Source organism: Pseudorasbora parva, chromosome 14 (genome assembly GCF_024679245.1).
Source record: "Pseudorasbora parva isolate DD20220531a chromosome 14, ASM2467924v1, whole genome shotgun sequence".
NCBI lineage: Eukaryota > Metazoa > Chordata > Actinopteri > Cypriniformes > Gobionidae > Pseudorasbora > Pseudorasbora parva.
Window position 1 is genome coordinate 941,613 of NC_090185.1, and position 20,199 is coordinate 961,811.

The window sequence follows — 20,199 nt, forward strand, 5'->3', positions numbered from 1 at the left end:
TCCTGCATATTAGGACTGCATGCTCCCATTATACTCATTGTCTCTGTATCATTTTCACCTGTGTACCCTCAGCTCACCTTTATATGGACTACTAGGTTATTTGTTCAGTTGTGAAGTCTTGATTTACCTACACGCTGTCTCTAGCTTATTTCTTGTGTTAGCTCTTGTATTTTTGACTTGGACTGTGATATCGTTTTTGAACCTAAGCCGCCTGCCTCTGACCTATGCCTGTTTGACCTACGTTTCTTGGATTGGCCTTGACTGCTGTATTAATAAATTACTGCAAATGGATCCGAAAGCCTCAGTCTCTTCGTCACAGAAGACTTCACCACAACAGGATCCAGCAGATTTCCTTCGCCTGGCCTCTGAGGTTTCCGCTCAAGCTAAGGTACTGACTGCCCATCAACAGCAGCTGGTGAAACTAACCTCTCTCACGGAGGAGCTTGTGAGATCTGTCTGAGCCCTCTCCTCGCCGAGCGTGGCCGAGGATCAAGCTCCGAATCCTACCGCACCGGCTTCCATGCCACCGGCCGTGAGTAACAATTCCAACCACCCTAAATTATCCCTTCCCGAAAAATTTGATGGCTCACCTTCCGCCTGTAAGGGATTTCTGTTGCAGTGCAGCTTGTATTTTGACCAGCAGACACAGTCCTACACCACGGATGCAAGCCGCGTATCCTTCATATGTTCCCTACTCACCGGCCGGGCTCTGGAGTGGGCTACTGCACTCTGGTATGGAGGTCAGCTCTCCTTTCCCTTTTATGATGAATTTCTAACTCAATTTAGAGAGGTGTTTGAACATTCTGCGGGAGGAAGGGATGCAGGAGAACTATTGCTCACGTTGCGTCAGGGAAACTCTACTGCAGCGGACTACACACTCTCGTTTCGGACCCTGGCAGCCCAGACTCGATGGGAGGAGGGACCTCTCAAACTGTTGTACCGCAAGGGATTGAACTCGAATCTCCAGGGAGAGCTGGCATGCCGCGACGACGGGAAATCCTTGAATCAACTAATGGAGCTCGCCATCCGCCTCGACAACTTGATTCGCTCCCGACGCACACCTCTCAGACCCAGCTCAGTCGAGGGTGCTTTCCCCAACGCGGAGCCGGAGCCCATGTAGATTGGCTACACACGTCTCTCCATGGCGGAGCGAGAGAGGAGACGGCGTAATAATCTCTGCATGTACTGCGGAGAGGCGGGACATCTGAGAGCCACCTGCCCGGTCAACCCTGCGCTCAAGAATTCTCCTGCGGTGAGTTCCAAGTACACTTCTAGATTGTTTGAGGTGAATAGTTCTTTGAAGATTAATGGACAAACTCTAAACGTAAAAGCTTTGATTGATTCTGGTGCTGCTGGAAACTTCATCGATCTTGCCTTCGCAAAAACTCACCATGTTTCTCTCCTCGCATGTGACTCTGGGGTAACCGTGGAAGCGCTCGATGGACGCCCCCTGGGGTCAGGAGATGTGCATTACACCACGCAACCTCTCACGCTTAGTGTCGGGAGGCAGCATTCTGAAATCATCCAGTTATTCACGATTCACTCACCCATGCATCCGGTTATCTTGGGGCTCCCTTGGCTGGAGAAACATAACCCCCAAATCTCCTGGTCTGAAGGGAGGATTTCCCAGCGGTCAACAGGCTGTCAGAGCCACTGCATGGTCGCTGTCCCAGGTACTGAACCCCACAGCGCTTCCCTCAAGGGAGTTGAGTTTCAGAGAATTCCCCCCGACTATCATGACCTAGCTCTGGCTTTCAGTGAGACCGAGGCTTCTCATCTTCCCGCTCACCGGGCTGGCGACTGTGCGATTGAGCTTTTGCCGGGAGCGGTGCCTCCACGCGGAAGGGTGTACCCGCTGTCACAACCTGAAACGGAGACCATGAGGGCGTACATTGACGAACAGCTGGCTAAAGGTTTCATTACTCCCTCTACCTCTCCGGCCTCCGCCGGATTCTTTTTTGTCAAGAAGAAGGATGGGGGTCTTCGGCCGTGTATTGATTATCGTGGTCTGAACGAAATGACGGTGAAATATCGCTATCCTCTCCCGTTAGTTCCTGCAGCCCTGGAGATGCTCCGCACTGCCCGCTACTTCACCAAGCTGGACTTAAGGAACGCTTACAACCTGATTCGCATACGGAGGGGTGATGAGTGGAAAACCGCGTTCTCTACTACATCTGGGCACTATGAATATCGGGTAATGCCGTTCGGCCTGTCCAATAGTCCGTCAGTTTTTCAAGCTTTTATAAATGAGGTTTTCCGGGACATGTTACAGCGGAAAGTGATTGTCTATATTGATGATATTCTGATCTTTTCTGATTCCCTCGAGGAGCATATCCAGGATGTCCGGGTGGTCCTCACGCGCCTGATTGAGAACCAGCTTTATGCCAAGCTCTCCAAATGTGAGTTTCACCAGACAAGTATCTCTTTCCTGGGCTACATCATCAGTGCGGAGGGCGTCCTGATGGATGACAGCAAGGTCAAAGCCGTGGTGAATTGGCCCCAACCGACTTCGGTGAAAGAGCTGCAATGCTTTTTGGGCTTCGCCAATTTTTACCGCAGATTTATCCGCAACTTCAGCATCATTGTAGCGCCTCTCACCTCTCTGCTTCGTGGAGGGGAAAAATATTTCAAGTGGACAGCGGATTGCACCGTGGCGTTTGCCCAGCTCAAGGAGAGATTCACTTCTGCTCCTATTCTCCGTCACCCGGACCCGGAGAGGGAGTTCATCGTGGAGGTGGATGCGTCTAACACAGGAGTGGGGGCTGTCCTGTCGCAGCGGTGTGGTAAACCTGCAAAAATGTTCCCATGTGCCTTTTATTCTCGCAAGCTTACCTCTGCAGAACGCAACTATGATGTGGGGGATCGCGAATTGCTGGCAATGAAGACCGCCTTTGAGGAATGGAGGCACTGGCTAGAGGGAGCTCATCAGCCTTTTACGGTACTCACTGATCACAGAAATCTTGAATATATTAGGTCAGCCAAGCGCCTTAAAGCTCGTCAGGTTCGTTGGTCTCCAACGAGAATGGAGTCTGAGACGAGAATCTGTATTTTTCTCCAGATTCGACTTTAAGATCACCTACAGGCCAGGCTCTCAGAATGGCAAAGCGGACACTCTGTCCCGACAGTTTGACGGTCCTGGTGAGGAATCCAAGCCCGAACCTATTGTTCCCACAACCCTTATCATGGCCCCTGTGCAATGGGACATCATCACGGAGATTAACGCATCCCTTAATCGTCATCCCGCTCCGCCCGAATGTCCCGCTGGTCTGCTTTTTGTTCCGCCTGGGCTCCGCCACCGTGTGCTTCAATGGGTTCACTGCACTCCCAGCGCTGGTCACCCAGGTATCGCAGCCACCCTACAATTAGTTGCCAATCGCTTTTGGTGGACTTCTATTTTGGTGGACTTCTATTTTCTATTATGACGTTTTGGTGGACGTCATAAAGTTCATTCATCAATGCTCTGTCTGTAACACAGTGAAATCCTCTCATCTCAAACCAGCTGGACTATTACAACCTCTGCCTGTACCACAGCGTCCCTGGTCGCACATCGCCGTGGATTTTGTGACTGATCTCCCTCCGTCCCAGGGGTTTACCACCATCCTCTCCGTGGTGGATCGCTTCTCTAAGTCCTGCCGTTTTATACCCCTGACCGGTCTGCCCACGGCCTTACAGACAGGAGGCTCTTTTCAACCAGGTGTTCCGGCTCTTTGGTCTGCCCGAGGACATTGTCTCAGACCGTGGGCCTCAGTTTACCTCCCGTGTCTGGAGAGCGTTGTGTGGCAAGCTAAATATTAATGTCAGTTTAACGTCTGGTTACCATCCCCAGGCCAACGGGCAGGTCGAACGTCTCAATCAGAACTTGATTCGTTTTCTGAGAACGTACTGCCATCAGAATCAGCAGGACTGGAGTCGATTTCTGGACTGGGCGGAGTATGCCCAGAATTCTCTGGTAAAACCTGCCACGGGTCTAACCCCTTTTCAATGTGTCCTAGGGTTTCAGCCTCCCCTCTTCCCGTGGGCTGGTGAGCCATCCGACCTCCCCGCAGTAGATGCATGGCTTCGGCGCAGCGAAGCCACCTGGGATGCTGCGCACGTTCACTTACAGCGGGCCATACGCCGTTTTCAGCACCAGGCAGATCAGAGGAGGCGCGGGGGTCCTCGGTATCGACCCGTCAGTGGGTGTGGCTCTCTGCACGAGATCTTCGGCTCAAGCTCCCGAGCAAGAAGCTGTCTCCTCGTTTCGTCGGGCCATTCAAGATCCTTCATCAGATAACACCTGTTTCTTTTCGTTTGGAACTCCCCGCTCATTACAAGATCTCACCCACATTTCATGTGTCCCTTTTCAGACCCGCTGTTGCCCCCAGGAGAGAGAGGAGTCGGGAGGAGGTCGCTCAGGTGCAGACTCCCCCCATTGAGGTGGACGGTTCGGAGGCTTTCCGGGTGCGAGAGATCCTGAACTCCAGGCGTCAAGGCGGGGGGTTGCAATACCTCATCGATTGGGAGGGGTACGGCCCAGAGGAACGCTCCTGGGTCAGGTCCCAGGATATCCTGGATCCAACACTAACTGCTGATTTTCACCGAGATCACCCCGATCGACCAGCGCCAAGACCCCGTGGTAGACCCCGCCGCCGGCCAGGTCCTCGCTTCCGGAGCCGCTCGCAGGGGGGGGGGCTGTGTCACAGAACGCTCAACTGCGCCTCCTCCTGGTTTCACCAGATCCCTCTCTCCTGCGTATTAGGACTGCATGCTCCCATTATACTCATTGTCTCTGTATCATTTTCACCTGTGTACCCTCAGCTCACCTTTATATGGACTACTAGGTTCTTTGTTCAGTTGTGAAGTCTTGATTTACCTACACGCTGTCTCTAGCTTATTTCTTGTGTTAGCTCTTGTATTTTTGACTTGGACTGTGATATCGTTTTTGAACCTAAGCCGCCTGCCTCTGACCTATGCCTGTTTGACCTACGTTTCTTGGATTGCCCTTGACTGCTGTATTAATAAATTACTGCAAATGGATCCGAAAGCCTCAGTCTCTTCGTCACAATTATCACATGGAGTCAAAATGGACAAAAATCCTAAATTACGACAGTGTATACTATTACATAAAAGTGAATTTATTCAATTATTACACGGGGTCAAAATGGACAAAAATCCTAAATTACGACAGTGTATACTATTACATAAAAGTGAATTTATTCAATTATCACATGAGGTCAAAATGGAAAAATATTCTATTTCTATTTAATACTCAGTATGTCATTCAATTTCATCTTACTAATTATTTTACCTTATGCGATTGAGGTGAAAAGTAAGTCACTAACACAATTCATTCTTCCTTTTTTCTTTGCTTTGTCCTATTTACAGCAAGATGATGTTTGGTCTATTCTTATTTGAGTTTTGCTTTGCATTCGAGATATCAAAAACAGGTTTTGTAATGTTTGCAAGGTATAATATATTAACTAGAGCATTAGCATAGTTTGAACTGAAAGAAACATTGGAATTGGAATTAAAAAACATTGTAGCAATAATATAGCAACATAGCAATGGGTAATTTGTTAGTCAGAGAACACAATGAGATGTTTTGGCACATGCATTGAGCAGGGAAAGCAAATATGTTTGCAAAATCGTTATTTTGTGTATTTGGAAATGTTTTAATGAAATGAGAACGTAATATTGCATCCTATTGTTTTAAATGTCGTTTAGATAAGGGTGTTATACGATCTTCAGACCAGCAGGAGGCGCTGTCTGAGAATAGAGGACTGGCCTCATGAATCTAATGTGCTCCGTTTTGACTGAAGTTTTATAACTTTATCATCTAGGCTATTTGCCTTTACCGTTGTAGCGCTGACTTTATACGTTTGCTTTATTTCTTCTTATACCTGTTACTTCTACAATGACTATTATTGATCACTCCTGGAGTTCAGTGATTCTGAATCGATGGAGTCGACTCTAAGAATCGATTCCGCACTATCATTTTTTTATTTTTTATTTTAGGAAATGGATGGAGGAACCCACGCCGGAGTGACCGCAGGATACAAGGATGTAGAACGTCTTCTTCTCTGACACTTTGTAAAATGAAGATACATTTCAATGATGATTGATTTTAAATTATGGATGCTCATGAATGGCCCATATAGTCCAGCGGTAAATGCGATTTCATAAATAAAAAGAAGCACTTTATTCAAGAATGTGCATTTATTGCACGGTTAAAACTACACGACATGTCTAAAATGCGTGTGCACAGTGAAGTTAAATGACAAAGTTTAAATAAGTGCTTTTGCACAGAATGTACGATGTCTGCAAAAGCACTTAAGTAAGCATTTTAGACATGTCATGTCGTTTTAACCATGCAATAAATGCACATCCTCTAATAATGTGGATAAGGTTAGGCCTACAAAATGTTATAACATAAACTATGATATAAGAGTGCGCCGTTTATTTGTCAATGATGCGCAAGGGTCATTAATCTGGACTCTAGGCGCATTTTCTTTCAGAATTATCATTGGATTACAGAAAATAAAAGAAAATAAAAAATGAAAATAAGACCTTCACATCTGCAAGCCGTTGTGGACAACATAACCCTCTAAAATGATGAAGTTTTTGTGTGCAAAATGTAGTAAACTTGTCCACGATGCAGGATCACAGAAGGAAACAATGACAATAAACTCCATTAGCCTACATAAAGGAAGGATAATAATCAGCGATATGAACATTGAACGTTTCAGCGTGGCCTACCATACAAAATAAGTTGCTGGAATTACGTTCTAATGACGTCATCGCGCAATGACGCAAGAGTGCCGCTTGAATTGTTTTATTTTTTTCTAGTGACGTCATCACAGCAGGAAGTGCAGCGCTGTCGTCCAAACCGGCCGTTCGCTGTAGGCTTTGAAAGGGAACTTCTGTTCAATAAAATATCGCGCTTGGCATTGAACTTTGAGCTTTATAATTGTACAGGTATTATTTATGCTCTAACAGCAACATTACACACTAACTAAAGTTTGAAAGATGGAATCGCGAACAACGGGACCTTTAAAAGAGCGTAGATGGCCGTGAGAACCTGTGACGTGGACACGATGCTGTTTTTAAACCCGGAAGACAAAAATAGGGTAAAAAACCTAAAAATTAAAAAAGTTTCACCAATTAAATCTATCAGATGCTAACATTATGTTTAATAATGCTCAACTCACATTCCTCTGTTGTTAAAATGTTGGTTTACGGTTTTTCGACCAATGATATTGGACCCACCCCCTATTTACGACCAATTATTTTGGACCCACCCACTTTTTTCGACCAATGATATTGGAGCCACCCACTTTCACGACCAATGATATTGGACCCACCCGCTTTTACAACCAATGATATTGGACCCACCCCCTTTTCATGACCAATTATATTGGACCCACCCACTTTCACGACCAATGATATTGGACCCACCCACTTTTATGACCAATGATATTGGACCCACCCACTTTTACAACCAATGGTATTGGACCCACCCCCTTTTTATGACAAATTATATTGGACCCACCCACTTTCACGACCAATGATATTGGACCCACCTACTTTTACGACCAATGATATTGGACCCACCCAATTTTACGACCAATGATATTGGACCCACCCAATTTTACGACCAATGATATTGGACCCACCCACTTTTTACGACCAATTATATTGGACTCACCCACTTTTACAACCAATGATATTGGACCCACCCACTTTTTTACGACCAATTATATTGGACCCACCCACTTTCACGACTAATGATATTGGACCCGCCAACTTTCACGACCAATGATATTGGACCCGCCCACTTTCACGACTAATGATATTGGACCCGCCCACTTTCACGACCAATGATATTGGACCCACCCACTTTCACGACCAATGATATTGGACCTGCCCACTTTCACGACTAATGATATTGGACCCGCCCTCTTTCACAACCAATGATATTGGACTTGCCCACTTTCACGACTAATGATATTGGACCCGCCCTCTTTCACAACCAATGATATTGGACCTGCCCACTTTCACGACTAATGATATTGGACCCGCCCTCTTTCACAACCAATGATATTGGACCCGCCCACTTTCACGACTTATGATATTGGACCCACCCACTTTCACGACTAATGATATTGGACCCGCCCACTTTCACAACCAATGATATTGGACCCACCCACTTTCACGGCTACTGATATTGGACCCGCCCACTTTCACAACCAATGCTATTGGACCCGCCCACTTTCACAACCAATGATATTGGACCCGCCCACTTTTTACGACCAATGATATTGGACCCGCCCACTTTCACGACTAATGATATTGGACCCGCCCACTTTCACGACTAATGATATTGGACCCGCCCACTGTCACGACCAATGATATTGGACCCGCCCACTTTCACGACCAATGATATTGGACCCGCCCACTTTCACGACTAATGATATTCGACCCACCCACTTTCACGACTAATTATATTGAACCCGCCCACTGTCACGACTAATGATATTGGACCCGCCCACTTTCACGACCAATGATATTGGCCCCGCCCTCTTTTATCGTCTGTAATTCAGCATGTCTGTTCACCCCTAATCAATAAACACTTATTATTAAACACGTTAGACACTTTATTTCCATTTTTCTAATATTTTATCCATTTTAATTGTAAATAAATGTCTTTCTGATCTGATGTGTGATGGGAAAGGGAGTAGAGCGAGTTCAGCAAAAGGCGGATTTGAACCTCAGATCGATTTGCGTCTAAACCTGATGCCGTGCGTCTCTCACCGCTAGACTATAGCCGCGGTTAATAACTCACTGATTTCCGTAATTATGTCTGGCCCAATCAATCGTTTAGTAAACGGCGGTATATTTGTATTTCATGTAAATGGCATCTAACGTTACTCCAGTAAAAACTAATTCTGACAGAGAGAGGACACGCCCACTTTATCTTGGCTTCCGACGCCCATGTCCCAGCCGTACCAACTAGACGTGATAGCGCTATACTCACGCTCAGTGTGAACGCAGCATAATAAGAGTTTAAAAGCATGAATACACTCAGGATTAGCCTGAATAAAATATTTAAACTGCTTAATAATAGCGACCGACATGACACAGAGTAAAAATGAGCTCATGAAACATTTACACTTTAATAATATTTTTCTAAAATGACAATTCCATCGAACACACATACAGTACTTACATCCAGAGAAGAATTGGTCCAAATCATTTTATTAAAAAATGTCATCTCAGGATAATGTAAACCAGTTTAAACGCATCTAAAAATCCCAGTTCGTCTGTAACACATCTCGACTACTGTAAAAGGATCATGTTTGTTCATAGGCAGAGAAATGTTCGTCCATTGTTGTGTGCGCTCAGTTGGAGTCCTCCAGGTTGGCGCTCTTCTGGTCAGAATTGTGGCACAGCCGGTCCATAATGCTTTGCAGGCTGGGCTGCACGATCCCCAGCAAAGGCCTCTGGGAAGGGTCCCCGTTCCAGCACGCCTCCATCAGCTGCCAGCATTCCTCATCGAACGAGGACAGACGCTCCGGCCGCGAGCCTGAAACACACAGCCTCGTCAGCTAATGCTAACGCTAATGCTAACATTAGTTCGGCCAGAAATGTAAATTGTGTGATTAATTCCTCCAGTGGTTGGACACAGTGTCTGAAGATGAACAGAGGTCTGACGGCTGTCCAACCACAGGAGGAATTAATCACACAATTTACATTTCTGGCCGAACTAGCCCTTTAAGAGATTACCCAGAGTGCACCACTGATGGACAGCAGGGCTCTGACCTTTCTTGACGTTTGTCCACAGCTGGTCTTTACTGGAGCATTTCTCAAAGGCTTCTGGGAGTTTGACGGAGCCGCTGCAGAGATACCAGAAGAGAATCCCGAAGGCGTAAACGTCCACCGAGTTATCGTACTTCCCTGTGGAAAAACACAACATTCTCACAAACATCTTCAGAAAAATTGCCCATAAAATTGTATACTTTTTCAGTTAATAACCAGTATCAATATTATGTGCATCTTTACTAATAAATAACACTGAGTCAATAAATAAACAGATTTTCAAATAGTGAAATAGTTTTCATCGCTTTAATTTTATCAATATTTTTCTAAATGTATGAATCCTCTTAATGTTCTGTTCATCAAAAAAAGTGTCTGGACATGATAACCGATTCAGTGAGTCATCTGAGTCCATTCGGTGAGTCATTTGAGTCCATTCACTGAGTCATTCGAATCCATTCAGTGAGTCATTTTAGTCAATTTAGTGAGTCATTTCAGTTCATTCAGTGAGTCATTTGAGTCCATTCACTGAGTCATTTGAATCCATTCAGTGAGTCATTTGAGCCCATTCAGTGAGTCAATTTAGTGAGTCATTTGAGTCCAAATAGTGAGTTGTCTGACTGAATTATGATTCAAACTGTTTGAGTCAGTCTGACAAATCATGCACAATTGATCATTAATTTATGAACATGTTAATTTATTTAAAATGTAATCAAACATTGATCGGTTTAACTAAACAGACATCATAATGTGCAGTCATTAGCGTGAGTTGTTAGACTGATTGAGTCTGATACTCTAGCAGATGACTCGTTGGCTGATTGGTTCTGATTGGTTCTGGTTCTGACCCGTGAAGAGCTCTGGTGCCATGTGAATGGGCGTGCCGACGATGCTGCCGGACATCATGGCCTCGGGTTTGCAGAAGCCCAGGTCGGTGATCTTGGCCCGGTTCTGTTTGTCCAGCTGCACAGAAGAACAAACCCAGCGTTATGAAGCTCATCACAGATGACCAGACCCGAATCAGACCCGGATCCTCACCAGAACATTCTTCAGCTTGATGTCTCGGTGCAGGAGGCCCTGACCGTGCAGGAACCGGATCCCCTCCACCACATCCAGAGCAATCTGGAGACGCTCCTTCAGCGACAGACCGGCCTGAGAGAGACAGACAGGTCAAAACCACAGACAGAACAACAGACGTCAGAACCACAGACATACAGGTCAGAACCACAGACACATTAGAACCACAGACAGGTCAGAACCACAGACAGGTCAGAACCACAGACACATCAGAACCACAGACAGGTCAGAACCACAGACACGCAGACAGACAGGTCAGAACCACAGACACATCAGAACCACAGACATGCAGACAGACAGGTCAGAACCACAGACAGAACAACAGACAGGTCAGAACCACAGACACGTAGACAGAAAGACAGGTCAGAACCACAGACACATCAGAACCACAGACATGCAGACAGACAGGTCAGAACCACAGACAGAACCACAGACACGTAGACAGACAGACAGGTCAGAACCACAGACTGAACCACAGACAGATCAGAACCACAGACAGAACCACAGACACGTCAGAAACACAGACAGAACCACAGACACATCAGAACCATAGAGACGTCAGAACCACAGACACGTCAGAACCACAGACAGAACTACAGACAGAACCACCAACACGTCAGAACCAGACAGAATTACAGATAGAACCACAGACACGTCAGAACCACAGACAGAATTACAGATAGAACCACAGACACGTCAGAACCACAGACAGAACCACCGACACGTCAGAACCACAGACAGAACCCGAGACACGTCAGAACCACAGACAGAACCACAGACACGTCAGAACCACATACAGAACCACAGACACACAGACAGACACGAAAGGACCACAGACATGCAGACAGACAGGTCAGAACCACAGACAGAACCACAGACAGGTCAGAACCACAGACACGCAGACAGACAGGTCAGAACCACAGACACATCAGAACCACAGACATGCAGACAGACAGGTCAGAACCACAGACAGAACCACAGACAGGTCAGAACCACAGACACGTAGACAGACAGACAGGTCAGAACCACAGACAGAACCACAGACAGGTCAGAACCACAGACACGTAGACAGACAGACAGGTCAGAACCACAGACACATCAGAACCACAGACATGCAGACAGACAGGTCAGAACCACAGACAGAACCACAGACAGGTCAGAACCACAGACACGTAGACAGACAGACAGGTCAGAACCACAGACAGATCAGAACCACAGACAGAACCACAGACACGTCAGAAACACAGACAGAACCACAGACACATCAGAACCATAGAGACGTCAGAACCACAGACACGTCAGAACCACAGACAGAACTACAGACAGAACCACCAACACGTCAGAACCACAGACAGAATTACAGATAGAACCACAGACACGTCAGAACCACAGACAGAATTACAGATAGAACCACAGACACGTCAGAACCACAGACATGTCAGAACCACAGACAGAACCACCGACACGTCAGAACCACAGACAGAACCCGAGACACGTCAGAACCACAGACACGTCAGAACCACATACAGAACCACAGACACACAGACAGACACGACAGGACCACAGACAGGTCAGAACCACAGACACGTACACAGAAATGTCAGAACCACAGACATGTCAAAACCACACACACGTCAGAACCAAAGACACGTACACAGACATGTCAGAACCCCAGACACGCAGACAGACACGTCAGAACCACAGACAGGCAGAGAGACAAGACAGAACCACAGACAGGCAGACAGACAAGACAGAACCACAGAGACGTCAGAACCACAGACAGAACCAAAGACACGTCAGAACCACAGACAGGCAGAGAGACTGGCAGAAACATAGACAGAACCAAAGACATGTCAGAACCACAGACACGTCAGAAACACAGACACGTCAGAAACACAGACAGAACCACAGACACGTCAGAAACACCAACAGAACAACAGACATGTCAGAAACATAGACAGAACCAAAGACAGAACCAAAGACACGTCAGAACCACAGACACGTCAGAAACACAAACATGTCAGAAACACAGACAGAACCACAGAGACGTCAGAAACACAGACAGAACTACAGACATGTCAGAACCAAGGACACGTCAGAAACAGAAAGAACCACAGACACGTCAGAGACACAGACAGAACTACAGACATGTCAGAACCAAGGACACGTCAGAAACAGACAGAACCACAGACACGTCAGAGACACAGACAGAACCAAGGACACGTCAGAAACAGACAGAACCACAGACACGTCAGAGACACAGACAGAACCCGAGACACGTCAGAACCACAGACACGTCAGAACCACATACAGAACCACAGACAGACACGACAGGACCACAGACACACACACAGACAGACACGACAGGACCACAGACACGACAGAACCACAGACAGGTCCGAACCACAGACAGGTCAGAACCACAGACACGCAGACAGACATGACAGAACCACAGACAGGTCAGAACCACATACAGGCAGAGAGACACGTCAGAACCACAGACACGTCAGAACCACAGACACGTACACAGACATGTCAGAACCACACACACGTCAGAACCACACACACGTCAGAACCACACACACGTACACAGACATGTCAGAACCACAGACACGCAGACAGACACGTCAGAACCACAGACAGGCAGAGAGACAAGACAGAACCACAGAGACGTCAGAACCAAAGACACGTCAGAACCACAGACATGTCAGAACCACAGACAGGCAGAGAGACTGGCAGAAACATAGACAGAACCAAAGAAATGTCAGAACCACAGACACGTCAGAAACACAGACACGTCAGAAACACGGACAGAACCACAGACACGTCAGAAACACAGACAGAACCACAGACACGTCAGAAACACCAACAGAACAACAGACATGTCAGAAACATAGACAGAACCAAAGACAGAACCAAAGACACGTCAGAACCACAGACACGTCAGAAACACAAACACGTCAGAAACACAGACAGAACCACAGACACGTCAGAAACACAGACAGAACTACAGACATGTCAGAACCAAGGACACGTCAGAAACAGACAGAACCACAGACACGTCAGAGACACAGACAGAACCAAGGACACGTCAGAAACAGACAGAACCACAGACACGTCAGAGACACAGACAGAACCAAGGACACGTCAGAAACAGACAGAACCACAGACACGTCAGAGACACAGACAGAACCCGAGACACGTCAGAAACACAGACAGAACAACAGACATGTCAGAACCAAGGACACGTCAGAAACACAGACAGAACCACAGACACGTCAGAAACACAGACAGAACAACAGACACGTCAGAACCAAAGACACATCAGAACCACAGACACGTCAGAAACACAGACACGTCAGAAACACAGACAGAACCACAGACACGTCAGAAACACAGACAGAACAACAGACACGTCAGAACCAAAGACACATCAGAACCACAGACACGTCAGAAACACAGACAGAACAACAGACACGTCAGAACCACAGACAGAACAACAGACACGTCAGAACCACAGACACGTCAGAAACACAGACAGAACAACAGACACGTCAGAAACACAGACAGAACAACAGACACGTCAGAACCAAAGACATGTCAGAACCACAGACACGTCAGAAACACAGACACGTCAGAAACACAGACAGAACAACAGACACGTCAGAACCAAAGACACGTCAGAAACACAGACAGAACCACAGACACACAGACAGACACGTACACAGACATGTTAGAACCACAGACAGAACCACAGACACACAGACAGACACGTACACAGACATGTTAGAACCACAGACAGACAGACAGACAGACGGTGTGTACCTTCAGCCCTGTGTAGAGATCTCTGTGCAGTCGCTCCATGATCAGCAGAACTGCGATACTGGACCCGCCGCCGTACGAGTGATCGATGACGGAGCCGTGGAGATTCACCAGCCGCTCGTGTTTCGGCAGAGACCTGACAGACAGAAGCAGTCAAACCACGACTCATGCCATCAACAAATCATACACTTACAATTATTAATAATAATAATATTCATTGATCAATAAAAAATAACATTTTATTCAATAAAACTTAAAAACAAATTATAGTTGAATAATATGAATAATACAAATCACAACTGATAACAAGCGCTAGCAATTAATAATAATAATAATAATAATAATAATAATAATAATAATAATAATAAGGACTATTATTATTTTTATTATAGAATAAATAATAAAATGAATAAAAGTACTAAAAATTAATTATTATTGTTTGTAAATGATACAGTTCTTAACGCGGCATCCTCAGTAAACCCGTCTCGTGTGTGACACCCCAAACTCTCGAATATTCCGCTCTAATATGACCTCTGTCACAAAAACAAACGCGTGTGTGTGTGTTAGTTACCGTGTGTAGTGGAACTCCAGCGCCAGGTCGTTCCAGTGTTTGTCATCCGGAGGAACCACAGACTTCAGCGCGCAGGGGTGACGGCCAGCCCAGCTGTCACACAGATACACCACACCATACTGACCCCGGCCCAACTCACGGCCCAGCTTCGGCTTACCTGAGGAGAGAGAGCGGGGTTAGCTGAGCTCTCACACACACAGACACACACACACACACACACACACGGGTCTCACCGTGCAGCAGGATGTCTCGCAGCGATCGGCTCTCCAGCGACAGCCGTGCGAGTCGCGGCGCGTGATCCTTCCTGACCCTCAGCCACAGGTCTTCAGTGCGCTCCAGACGGCCTGTGTGACCCTCCTCCAGCTGCACACACACACACACACACACACACACACACACACACACACACACACACACAATCATCATCATATAATTCAAATATACACAATATACTATGTTTATACACAACGATCAGGCATAACATTACGACCATGATTAACACTGATGATCTCTTCATCTCCTGTTAGTGGGTGGGATATATTAGGCAGCAAGTGAACATTTAGTCCTCAGAGTTGATGTGTGTGAAGCAGGAGAAATGGGCAAGCGTAAGGATTTGAGCGAGTTTGGCCAGATTGTGACGGGCTCAGTTTGTGGTGTATGGACCAGTCAGGGTGACCTCTGACCCCTGACCCCGCCGAAAGCACCAACAGTGGCACGTGAGCATCAGAACTGGACCACGGAGCAATGGAAGAAGGTGGCCTGGTCTGAGGAATCACGTGTTCTTCTACATCACGTGGATGGCCGGGTGTGTGTGTGTGTGTGTGTGGCTTACCTGGGGAACACATGGCCCCAGGATGCACTATGGGAAGAAGGCGAGCCGGCGGAGGCAGTGTGATGCTTTGGCCAATGTTCTGCTGGGAAACCTTGGGTCCTCCATCCATGTGGATGTTACTTTGACAGGCTCCACCTACCTAAGCATTGCTGAGACCATGTTCAGCCTTTGATGGAAACGGTATTCTGGTGGCTGTGGCTCTTCCAGCAGGATAATGCTCCTGACACAAAGCACAAATGCTTCAGGAATGGTTTGAGGAGCACAACAACCAGTTTGAGGCGTCGACTCGGCCTCCAGATTCCCCAGATCTCAATCCAATCGAGCATCTGTGGGATGAGCTGAACAAACAAGACCGATCCACCTCGCAACTTACAGGATTTAAAGGACCTTCTGCTAACGTCTTGTTGACAGACACCACAGCACACCTTCTAGTGGAGTCCATGCCTCGACGGGTCAGCAACACAATATTAGGTCATAATGTTATGCCTGACCGGTGTAAAATGTAAAACATCATAAATATATGAAGTGTGTGATGTGAGATAACCTGTCTGAGCGAGGCGGCGAAGGCCTCATGGGAGCTGTTGAGGCGCGTCCTGAACTGGGAACAGATGCTTTTGGCCAGTTTGGCGGCGCTGAGGCTCTCAATGGCATCCTGCGCGACCTTCCGCTTCCACTCGGCCGTAACGGACGGGGGATTGACCCATGTGATCCGGTGGATGATCTGAGGACACACACACACACACACATGAGCCACAGCGCAGGGCATTATGGGTAACGTATCTGGCGCAGGGCATTATGGGTGATGTACCTGTTTGATCTGCTCCCAGAAGAGGCGTGTGACGGAGGAGCCCGAGTGGAACGTCACCTCCACGTGATACGCCGCGTTCAGGATCTGGCCCCACACACACACACACACACACACACACACACACGTTTTGATCTCCAGCTGATCCAGCATCAGTGATATGTGTGTGTGTGTGTGTGTGTGTGTGTGTGTGTGTGTGTGTGTGTGTGTGTGTGTGTGTGTGTGTGTGTGTGAGAGAGTGTGAGTTCTGCTGATTTTCTTTTGTTTTCTGCCTGCAGTGACTGTGAGTGTTCATGTTTTACTGACTCTATTCCACACAGCGACCCTAGACAGTGTGTTAGAATGTGTGTGTGTGTGTGAGTGCGTGCGAGTGTGTGTGTGTGTGTGAGTGCGTGCGAGTGTGTGTGTGTGTGCGTGTGTGTGTGTGTGTGTGTGTGCGTGCGTGCGTGCGTGCGTTCTGCTGATGTTCTTTTGTTTTCTGCCTGCAGTGACTGTGAGTGTTCATGTTTTACTGACTTTATTCCACACAGCGACCCTAGACAGAGTGTTAGAGTGTGTGTGTGTGTGTGTGTGTGTGAGTGCGTGCGAGTGTGTGTGTGTGTATGAGTGCGCGTGCGTGTGTGTGTGTGTGTACCTGCTTGAGGTGGTTGGAGGTGACGTTGTGAGCGCAGGACTCAGACTTCTCCAGGCTGCCCAGACAGCGCTCCAGCGTCCCCACGAAGCTCTCCCGCAGGTAATCCACGGAGCTGGTGAGCTTATTGGCCACGGCCTGATTCAGGCGGATCACAATCAGGTCCTGGATCTGGTTGATGCACACCTTAATGTCCTTCGAGCTCATGGGCTCTGAGTTAGAGGTCATGATGATGTCTGCAACACACACACGTTTGTTTTTGTGACATGTGGTGAAATTCCATAGGTGTAATGGTTTTTATACTAAACAAACAATATTTTCTATCCCCTTACACTGCCCCTAAACCTACCAATCACACACACACACACACACACACACACACACACACACACACACACACAGGTAATCACCCACCCACTAACAGCTGATGAAGAGATCATCAGTGTTATTCACCGCTCATAATGTGATGTCTGATTGGTGTTTATTTATAAAGTATATTGTGTATATTTGCATTAAATGATGATGACATGGGTAATGTCCTCATATTTCACCCTCTCCTGTAATACCTGTGTCATACCCATGGCATTATACACACTTGTGTCCTCATATGTCACAAAAACATGCCCACACACACACACACACACACACACACACACACACACACACACACAGAGAGAGAGAAACACAACATCCTGAGGAAGCGGCGGGAAACAAGACACGTTTCTACGGCAACAGGACAGTCACGTGACTCCCATTAACCCTAATGGACTCCTCAAACACACAATAACAGGGCAACTATCAGTGGATTTCCCCCTATCACACACACACACAGAGTCACGTTTGACCGCACGATCACCACACACACACACACACACACACACACACACACACACACACACACACACACACACACACTAGTAAAAGGGAAGTTTTAGCTGACATGCATCTCAAATGATGTTTCAAAAACACTCAAAACTGCACTAAAATAACAGAAATAAATGAAAAAAAAAAACTATGATTTTAAACTTTTACATGTCCTTTTAAAGAGAAAAACTAATGATAATTGACCAGAAAACACAAAAATGGAGAAAAAAAATATATAAATAAGCAATGAATTTAATTTTTAAAAAAATTATGAAAAGCTAAAACGATAATTGTTAAAACTAATAAAAATACAGACGTTTGACAATAAACTGAGCATTATGTTTTTATATATTAAACGAACAATGAATTAAAACTTTATTTAATTTAGTTTTTTCTTATGATAAAAACAAACGTCCAATGATCTAATGAAAAGTAATAGAAAGAAATCAAATAGTAAAAACAACATGAACAATAACTCAAAGGTTTTCTAAATCACAAAATCTTAAACGACTCTAAATCACCACTTTTAGAGTTAAAACTAATAAAAATACTTTATTTTTGAAAACTAATGAAAAATACAATAGGTTTAAACAATAAACTGAACATAAAAATACAATTACATATTAATTAGCAAAGATTTTAAACTTTTTAATGACATAAATATTTTTTTTTCTATGATAAAAAACAAACTAACAATGATGAGTGAACACTAATAGAAATAAAATAGAAAAAAACTAAATTAACAATTATTTTAAACTAAATGTTCTTTCTAAATGATAAAAAAAACTAAAAATAAACTGAACGAAAAATATAAAAACTATATTAACAATCATTTAAAACTTTATAATTGTTGTTTTTAATTGTTTTTCTAAACCACAAAATCTAAAACTAATCTAAATCACCAATTATAGAGTTAAAACTAATAAAAATACTTTAATTTAAAAAAACACTAGATGAAAAATACACTAGGTTTAAACAATAAACTGAACATAAAAATTAAAACAAAATATTAACAAGCAGCCATTATTGGGGCCAAGGGCAAAGATGAAGATAAGAGACTTATAGGAAAAATAGCTGTAAAATTATAAACCGTCATTAATAATGATTTAATGGTTTATCACTTTCGACCAATAGGTGGCAGTGTTACGAAACTGATGTGTTGTGGTCAGAATAAGGGAACTATGGCATGCAAAGTTTGGTTTCAACATGTCAAAGCAGAGACATAGCCTCAAGAAGTCTTATCATTGTAAGAATGGACCACATGGTGGCGCTGTATCAAAAACTTCTGAGTACCTTAAAGGCATGGTGACGATTACACATGCCAAGATTTGTAATGATACACCAATGCATTCATAAAGTAAAGTATTTTTATATCACAGCACTGCATTGTAGTCTGTGGGAATTTAAGGTTTTGTTCTGTTATAGCGCCACCAAGAGGCACAATCCCACCATTTATTAATGTGTCTATACATGCATGTGTGAATTTTGGTAAAAATATCTCCTTTAGTTTTGGAGTTATACACATTAATATAACAAAAAACATGTAAAAAATTACTGAGACATGACTTTGATTGGATTTTACTGCCCCTTACTATCAATATTTTGACAAAACTAAAAATGTATCTTTTTATCTTGGCATTTAATTAGTAAGGGCTATTCCACATCATGCTTATAATCAATTATGACCGATTTCTTTTAGATTTTCTTGTCAGAAATGTTGTGTATTTTTATCATTTATTTTATTCTGAATATTGTATTTGATCTTTTTTTGATGTATATGTTTTTATTGAACATGATTTTTATGTGAA

General features: G+C 45.2%; 1 protein-coding gene across 1 annotated transcript in view; it reads right to left on the reverse strand.

Moving 5' to 3' along the window:
• Positions 1-9,133: 9,133 nt before the first annotated feature.
• The window catches only part of dstyk (dual serine/threonine and tyrosine protein kinase), a 35,844-nt gene continuing 24,778 nt past the window's right edge, over positions 9,134-20,199 (reverse strand). Inside the window, exons 5-14 of the mRNA XM_067415141.1 lie at positions 17,531-17,763; positions 16,900-16,983; positions 16,636-16,812; positions 15,493-15,622; positions 15,260-15,416; positions 14,692-14,824; positions 10,828-10,941; positions 10,638-10,752; positions 9,799-9,933; positions 9,134-9,562 (exon numbers count right to left, since the gene is read on the reverse strand). Of these exons, the coding sequence (XP_067271242.1) occupies positions 9,378-9,562; positions 9,799-9,933; positions 10,638-10,752; positions 10,828-10,941; positions 14,692-14,824; positions 15,260-15,416; positions 15,493-15,622; positions 16,636-16,812; positions 16,900-16,983; positions 17,531-17,763 (1,463 nt within the window). The 3' untranslated portion in view covers positions 9,134-9,377. The remainder of the gene's footprint in view (positions 9,563-9,798; positions 9,934-10,637; positions 10,753-10,827; positions 10,942-14,691; positions 14,825-15,259; positions 15,417-15,492; positions 15,623-16,635; positions 16,813-16,899; positions 16,984-17,530; positions 17,764-20,199) is intronic.